Source organism: Mustela nigripes, chromosome X, assembly GCF_022355385.1.
Source record: "Mustela nigripes isolate SB6536 chromosome X, MUSNIG.SB6536, whole genome shotgun sequence".
NCBI classification, from domain to species: domain Eukaryota; kingdom Metazoa; phylum Chordata; class Mammalia; order Carnivora; family Mustelidae; genus Mustela; species Mustela nigripes.
Window position 1 is genome coordinate 2009197 of NC_081575.1, and position 8387 is coordinate 2017583.

Consider the following 8387-nt stretch of genomic DNA (forward strand, 5'->3'; position numbering starts at 1 on the left):
CAGGCCAGGCAGCCAGCTGGGGAGGAGGGGTCATGAGAGCTGGGAAAGCAGCAAGCCCTCCCTCCCACAGGGGCCAGCGCCTTGAGGGCTGCTGACCTCTGACCCAGCCCAAACAGGAAGTGCCATATCTGTGGGCCCTGGAGAAGAAGGAATGCAAGGGTGAGTCCAAAGCAAACACTCCCAAGCTTCCCAGGCCTCTCCCCGCCCCCTGCCTGAGTCTGGCCCTTTCTCTGCTGAGAATTTGGGGGTAGAGCGGGGGTGAGGGTTGGGGGTCGGGGCCTGACTGTAGGATGCACAAGACTCGCAGTTCCCAGGCCCAGACCCCAGCCCCTGGTGGCGGCCGGGCCAGGACTCTGCGGCGAGTGGTCCCGTTTGCTGCACTCCGCCCACAGCCGGGTAGCCCGGAGAGCTGGGGCTGGTCCTGCTCCCGCTGCGTCCTTGATGCCTGTCACTTAGCTGTCTCTCTGGCCCCCAGACCATCATGAGCCTCCGCCACCTTGGGGGCAGGGGCTAGATCAGCTGCCTCCCCAGCGTCGGGTGCAGGGGCATCATGAGCCGTCAAGACTGACCTGGTGACCCTCTCCTGTTCCTGTGTCCCCACCCAGCTGTCCTGTCCTGTCCTCAGGGCTTGGCAGGGCCGAGCTCTCGCAGCTTACCTGTCTCTGCCCCTGCCACCCCCACCAGGCATACAGGCTGCGACGCTGGCCAGGGGTCAGTCACCCCTGGGTTCCCAGGGCCAGGCCTGGCCTCCCACAGACCACGCCCTCCCCACCCTTCGCCAGCACCAGGTCTCACAAGGGTACATCCGGGTCCCACGTCACTGCATGCCTGCCCCTGCCCCTAAGGCCCTTCAGTGGGGCCCTGGTGAGCCACAGAATGGGGGGGGATATGTATGCACCAAGGTTGGGGGGAACCAGGGTAAGGGTCCTGGGGACTGGATTAGGGGCAGAGGGAGAGGCAAGGCCTCTCCGGCCTTGGTGCCGGTGTGAGCGCGGCGGCTTTAGAACAAAGGGCAGGCGCTCCTCCTCCTCCTCACCGTGTCTGTGGGCCCACACCTGATGCAGGGGTGCTTCCTGGAAGAGAGATACTGATGCAGTCTGAACCGCCGAGTGGCTGCAACTTGTGGAGGGTGACTTCAGTACCCTGGCCAGGGCAGGTAAGGGTGGGCGCGCTCTTGGAAAAGCTTCTGGAACCAGGCTGTGTTTACTCCCTGGGGGCTCTTTGCAGAACAAATGCAGCTTAAATCCGGGAGAGACAGGGGCGGGTTGGTGGAGGCTCCTGGCTTGAATGAAATGCATTTACTGTGTTCGAGTCCCAACCACCCCGCTGGGCTGCTGGGCCGTACACTGAGTGAAGGGGCCTCAGCAGTCGAAGGGAAGGGGGAGCATCTGAAGCAGCAGTGTCTTCCAGATCTTTCTCCAAGTAGTGCAAAGATCAAGTACAGCTAGGCTTGCCCCCGCCACCGGTTTTAAAGGAGCAGGGTGCTCCTAGGAACCCTCTGCCGCCCCCTCCCCCTGCTGAGGCCAGAGGACCGCGCTGGGTAGACCCCAATGCAGGAGAAGGGGAGCTTGGGGTCCTGAGCCACTAGAGGGTCATAGATGGAATTCAGGGCCACGTGTCTATAGGGTGGGGACAGCAGAGTCAAGGAAAGGAGAGAAGGCCCCCAAGAGGGAAAGCAGGTATCACACAAGAGGAGAGAAGCAGAGGGTGGCAGGACGACCGAGTCACAGCCCCTGGACCCAGGGTGGTGGGTCAGGCAGGTCCCTGCCGCCACCCAGCAGGTCCTCGCTTGAGGCTCAGCCCTTGTTGCTCTGGGCCAGGCCCTCCCGCCTCCCCCTCGCCATCCCTGCCCAGATTTTTGCTGTCCGCGCCTCTCCCTCTGGGCTACCCTGGGCCCGCCAAGCACCGGGCACAGCCTCCGGTTATGGCAACCGAGATGGAGAGATGGGGATGGTGAAGGGTTCCTCCCAGAGGCACCCCCCGCCTGGGAGGGCCCCCTGGCCTCAGCATGGAGAGCCAGCGGTGGGCTCCACCTGCTCTTGTGGCTCAGGTGCAGCACCCGAGGGCCGGCAGCTGGCTTGTGGTGCAGAGTCAGATGCTGAAGGCCCCCAGGGCACCAGCCACAGGTCAAGGGTCTCCAGCTTGCTGCAGGAGGGCATACAGGCGTGGAGTGAGGGAGGGGAGTCCGGCAGGAACTGGAGCCCACGGCCGAAGCCCCAAATCAAGGCGCCTGGTGCACACCCCAGAAGGGGGTGGGGGGTTGGCTCCTTGACGGGCGGTGGCAGAGGCTGCCAGAGCTCCCAGCAGCTGGGAAAGGGCGAGGAGACCAGCTTCGGCCTTACTGTGAGCCCCGCCAAGCCTCGTCTGGCTTCTGCATCCTCCCCTGTCTAAAGAGCCAGGGAAGAGGGGATCTGGGTGGGGTCCTTCCTTGTTCACTGCACGGCTACTGAGGCCAGTCGTGCCCCCAACTCAGGGACTCGTCGAACGTTCGACAGGACGAAGGAAGCACGGCTCACCCCAGCCTGGTCTCATGGCCCTTGCCTCTTGTCCCTATGCTCTCTTGCTGTCTTCCTGTCTTACCCGGGCTGATAAGCAGGAGAAAGATGGGGAGGGAAAGAACACTAAGGGTCTCCCAGGGGTCAGGGCTGGGGATGCTGAGGGATCAGGGAAGCAGGCAGTAAAGCTTGGGTGGCCGTGAGCCCAGGTCACTCACTCCATGGCAGGCCATGGATCAGGACCAGGGTGGGGCCAGGAAAACCAGAAACACTGGGTCAGACAGGAAAAGTGCCCCCCCCACCAGCTTGCTTTGCCAGCAGCCCCCTCTCCTTCCAGCAGCTTGACTGGCCGCCAGCCCTCTGCCCAGGCCTCGTGGTGGGAGTGGACCAGCGGCTGGATGGCCCCACCCTAGGCTGCTGTCTGCTTCCCTTTGCCCCCTTGGCAAGAGGGGGAGAGGAAAAAAGAATAATTAAACCCAAACGTCCTGGTAACTTTTTTGTGGAACAGCAGGGTGCGGGGCAGGAGGCTCTGGTCCTTGGAATGTCAGGTCGGAGTGTCTGTTGACCCCCACCTACCACCACCCCTTGCTCTGCCGCACTGGTCGCCAGACCCATGGATTGTACCCCCCAGCTCTCCTGCTGCTTCCCAGACCTCATCCTACTCCACAGGCAGGGCCCATGAGACCTGGTCTCCTCCTGGACCCCTTCGGCTTGCGCCTCCACCCAGCTTTCCAAACCAGATCCTAGAGCCTCGTCCTGGACCCTTCCTGTGGGGGTGAATAGTAACAAACATATCTGCCCAGAACCCGTGAACGCGAACTTATTTGGCAAAAGGGTCTTTGTCGATGTAAGCAAAGGATCTTGAGATGAGCTCATCCTGGATTAGGGAGGACCTCAAATTCAATGACAAGTGTCTTATAAGAGACAGAAGGGGAGAGACCCAGAGGCACACGGAAGAGAAGGCCATGTGACAGCAGAGGCCTGCAGTGACATGGCCATGAGCCGAGGAACACCTGGGGCCACCAGCAGCTGGAACAGGCAAGGAAGCATTGTCCCCTGCAGATAGAGTGTGACCCTGCTGGCGCCTGGATGTTAGACTTCGGGCCTCCAGAGCTGTGGGAGTAGAAATCCCTGTGGGTCCTGAGCTCCCCAGTTTGTTGTATCTGTCTGGTGACCCCGTAGCTAAACTCCGAAGCTGAACCGTTCTCAGCGCCCACGCTGTCCCCTGTCTTGGCCCACGGTGCCGCCCAAGAAAGTTGGCTGGGAGCCTACAGGGCGAATCCAGGTACGGGCAGAGGAAGAGGTTCCTGTGACTTTGGGGATTTTGCTGGGTGGGCGGCACAGGGAAATCCTGAAGGAGTAGGTGGGCGGCTGAGGGCCCGGGTCACCCTGAGCCCTAGGCACGGAGGCCGATGACCCACCTGAGACCCTCCTCCTTACTCTCTGGGTTGTTCTGGCCACCACGTGCCCATCGGGGTAAAGCTTGGACTGTGCCAGGGCAGGTGGCAGCACTCATGGGAGTGCAAGCGTGGGAGGCTAGCTGGTCCTTCCGGAGCTGGTTGTGGCTGAGCCCCGGCACGCTGAGGCTGCAGCCGTGGCTCCGCATGCCCTGGGTCACCTCCTTGATGACACTGGTGCCCACGTGCAGCTTCTAAGGCTGGGGCTGAGGGTGAGGGTGAGGGTCCGCCCACCCGGCCCGACTCCCCGTCCCTCTGTCCCTGGCCCCATCTGTGGGACCCAGGTGTCACCGTCTCTGCTGCTCCTCCAAGCCCCACAAGGCACAGCCCCAAGGAGTGCCATCAAGCAAGGGGACCACGTGGCCCAGGGAGGGCCTGAGCCTTGTTCAGGGACACCCGGAAAGTCCCAGACTATCCTCAAAGCCCATCTCCAGGCCTCTGGAAGTTTGGGTCAGCCAGAGGAGAGGACCCTGGCCACCAAGGCCTTTATCTTTGAAACTACCTTCCCGGGCAGCTGTACCTGCTGGCTGCAGGTTGCCTGCAATCTCGGCGCCCCTGGCCTTGGAGTTCACCTGCAGGGAGGCTGGCAGGACGGGACAGGTGGGGTGGGGGACGGTCCTAAGGCGGTTTCGGTCTGGCCTCAGGTAGAGCAGGCTGCGGAGGGGTCGGAAGGGCTCCCTTCCATCTCTAGCGTCAGCAGCTGGCTGAGCCCTGCAGGGCAGGTGGGCGGAGGGGCAGTGAGCCCACTGCAGAGCTCCAGAGGCCCCCTGAGGCCAGGGCTGCTTTCCCAGGCCGGTGCTCCCTCCTCTGCACGCCCCCCCCCCCCCCCCCCCCCCCCTCCCTCAACCACGCCTTCCCTCGGCCTCCCTGGCTCCCCAGGCCCCCTCAGCCCATTCCCCTGGGGCCTGGCCACACCCCGGAGGCTGCTAGGCTGTCGCTGAGCTTGAGCTCCTGCAGGGAGGCGGGCAAGGCTGGCTGGCTCTGAGGGTAGCGAGTTCCCATCCAGGTTCAACCGCTCCAGCCGCGTCAGATTCTGGGGAGCCGTGTGGCAGAGGGGAGAAAAGAAGGCTGGGGACTGAGGTGTCACCAGCCAGGCTAGGCTTTCTGGGCATGGCTTTGGGCCGATCCTGCCCAGGGGACACCTATCTGGCTGCGTTGTGGCTTCCCAGTTCCCACTTGGACCAGGTCCGTGAGGGTTTAGAGAGCCGCTACTCAGTTTCTTACACAACGGACGCTCCCTTGTGGGGCCTGAGGATCTGTGCTGCTCTCCACACCCAGTTCTGGGCCGTGTCATCCCAAATCATTGGGTCCCCGCCATGCTGGGGACTCTGCGCAGCACCCCCTCCAGGCCTTAACCCCCAGGAGAGAAGCAATCGACACCTGGCGCCATCTCAGACCTGCCAGCCCTCCTCCCCAGGCTTGACCCCCTGGTCGCAGTGGGGGTGGGGGTGGGGCTGCTGCACACCAGGAAGGCATAGGGGTGTAGGCCTCGGCATCCAGCTTGTTCTTGCGCTGGGACCTTTGGCAATTTCATTCTCTGTGCAGACATGGGGTGGTTTTATTCCCTTGTCCCCCTCCCCTCTGCCGGGACTTCCCCAACATGAGCCAGAGTAGCTGGCGCTTCTGTTTTTTTCTTTGAGAGCGAGAGAGAGCGAGAGAGCATGAATAGGGGGAGGAGTAAAGGCATAGGGAGAGGCAGATTCCCCCCGGAGCAGGGAGCCTGATGCGGGGTTCCATCCCAGGACCCCAGGATCCTGACCTGAGCCAAAGGCAGATGCTTCACTGACTGAGCCACCCAGGTGCCCCTGGAGCTGACTCTTCTGACTGTCCCAAGTCGGGGCATCTTCTCACTGCCAACCAGGACCCACAGGGAGGAGGGCCATTTCCAGGGACCACGAGGCAGCAGTCATAGTGGCTGAGGGTGTGGCCCTCTCACTCCGGTCACAGGGTGGGTATGGGGGCAGGGGTCACCTACCTGCCAGGTAGAGCATGGATAGGCCAGGGTCAGCCAGGGCAGGGATGTGTTTCGTCTTGAGATTGTTGCAGGCGACATCTGCCTGCCTGGGTCAGGACGCAGGAGGCGGGCAGAGAGGGCATGGCCCGTTCTGCAGTGCCCAGGTCTGTGAACCTGTGTCTGGGCCCTTGCCGGCTTCTAGGCCTTTTCCCCCCGTGGCCTGTGGTCTCCTTGGTATTGCTGCTACCTTGGCTTTGGCTGTAATCCTTCTTTTGATGCTGGCCCCCTGAGCCGGGGTGCTGGAAGGTCCCTGGAGGACAACAGACACGGCCCCAGGCTGGTCACAGAGCGAGAGGCCTGCCCCCCACCCCCGGGGCCTGCCGGCAGATTGACCAGCCAAACCGCAGCACAGCACAAAAGACAACAGCTCAAATGGGGGCCCTGAAGCTAGGGCAGAGGAGCTGCCTTTGGAGGTTCCTCTCTGGCCTGCCCTGGGGCCGCTTAGGTCGGGCACACAGAGCAGGGTGGGGCCGAGGGGCCAGTGATGCCAGTGTGATTGGTGAGGACCAGACCAAGCCTCAGCCACTGGAGATCAGGCACAGCCCCATCACCCGCTGCGGGCTCCATGTGGGGGTTTCCTGTCCTGGCCAGTTCTCACCTTTGGGAGGCCTCCTGGGCTTTGGGCCCTTTCTCCTGGCTCCCCGACCTCCTGTTTTCCTGCCTTGGCCCTCTTTGGTAGCCACTGCCCCCTCTTGGGCTTGGGGGATCCTGCTGGCCTGCAAGGGCCTGAGCTTGGCAGCCTGGGACCTTGCTTCAGCCCCCATTTTGGCTAGGGCCCGTGGCTGGGACTCCACTCTGCTCCCAGACTGCTGTGGCGACTCCTTCCTCTGAGCTGGCCCTGGCCTGGCGGGAGCCTTCCAGCTGGGTGCTGGGGCCTGGCTGGGGGCTTTGTGGGCTCATTCCTTGAAGGCAGGCTGCACTTGTGGCCAGTCCAGGTGCCCTTCCTCAGGTCTGTCCAGGCCACTGTTGTCAAAGGTGTGCCACACCTGACCTGTAGAAGGGGCTGATAGAGACTGGCAGGAGGTGCTGGCCCCCCACCTGGCTGAGAAGCAGCACTTCCATCTTTTTTTATTATTGTTATTATTATTATTTTTAAAGATTTTATTTATTTATTTGACAGAGAGAAATCACAAGTAGATGGAGAGGCAGGCAGAGCGAGAGAGGGAAGCAGGCTCTCTGCTGAGCAGAGAGCCCGATGCGGGACTCGATCCCAGGACTCTGAGATCATGACCTGAGCCGAAGGCAGCGGCTTAACCCACTGAGCCACCCAGGCGCCCAGCACTTCCATCCTAAAGGGACGATCAGTCACAGGTTGGCACCCTCCCTCCTCTCTCCGCCCAAGCCTCACTTCTGCTTGTCTCTCCTACCCTCAGGAGCTCTCGGCCTTCTGTCACAGACCCTGGAGGCCACCAAGTATCTCCTGCCTGCCCTTCCACAGCCCCAGAGCAGAGGATCCCAAGCACCAGAGAGAGAGCAGAGTGCAAGGTTACCCTGCCTGCCTCCCCTCTAACACAGGGCAGCCCCAACTTAACAAGCTCTGACCATGGGCATCCCTTGGGGGTCCTGGGCCCAACCACCAGCTCCTCCCATCCCACACCTGGGCCTCGGGGTGGGGCACACAAACATGGTCACACCCTAGCTGGTCTCCTGGGGCCCCGTGTGCTGCCTCTCCCCAGCCCTGAGTCCTGCACTTTCAGCCTCCCACACGTCTCCCGGTCTCTTCAGTAGTTATTAGGGCAGCTGACTCCCCACCCAGCAAACCTGGTTCCATTACTCCAGTCCCCTGGGGGGGCTTCCTTTCCTCCCCTGCCCTCCCCTTGGGCTATGGGCCCCAGGCCTCCCAGAGTCTGTCATGCCCCTTTGCCCTCCAGAGAGGGTTCCCTGAGGCCCGTGGGAGCCCCCCCCAGCCCCCTCGGAAACACCCAAGGTGAGCACTGGGTGGGCAGCCTTGGGGCAGACTTGGGGTGACCAGGCTTCTCTCCTTCTGCCCCCACCCCTGGGGGGGAGAGTCCAATAACAAAGTAGAGGGTCCCCTCCTGTCAGCCTTTTCCTGCTGGTGCCACCTACTCACCCCTGGGGGGTCCAGGCCAGCTGGGCGGCGGCAGCTGTGGGGTCAGCGGGCCCACAGGGGTTGGTGTGGCCATGGGCTCTCTCAGGCTCGGCCCCTGCTTGGCCAGGACCCCTCCAGGGCAGCACCCCACCCAAAGAGCTGGGACTGGGAGCATCAAGCTCTTCATGGCCACTTCGCTTGGGCCAGCAGAGGGGGTGAACGGCTGGGAGAGGCGGAAGTGCAGCCACTGCAGGGCGGGGCGCGAGTGGGACGGTGCGCCACAGTCCTGCTCCCTGACCTCCCGGCCCTGGCTGCGGCGCTAGGAGCCTCCCCCACCTACGGCAGTCCTCCCCCAAGAAGGACCCCCCCCC

At 62.8% G+C, this 8387-nt stretch overlaps 1 protein-coding gene across 5 annotated transcripts in view; it reads left to right on the forward strand.

The window, feature by feature from the left end:
* Positions 1-768: 768 nt before the first annotated feature.
* Positions 769-8387, forward strand: part of HAUS7 (HAUS augmin like complex subunit 7) — a 45109-nt gene continuing 37490 nt past the window's right edge. For 3 of the 5 annotated variants that reach the window (XM_059385724.1, XM_059385720.1, XM_059385726.1), the window contains exons 1-2: positions 810-918; positions 1065-1156. In XM_059385724.1, coding sequence (XP_059241707.1) covers positions 825-918; positions 1065-1156 — 186 coding nt within the window. In that variant the 5' untranslated portion in view covers positions 810-824. The other 2 variants (XM_059385721.1, XM_059385725.1) reach the window with 2 other exon arrangements.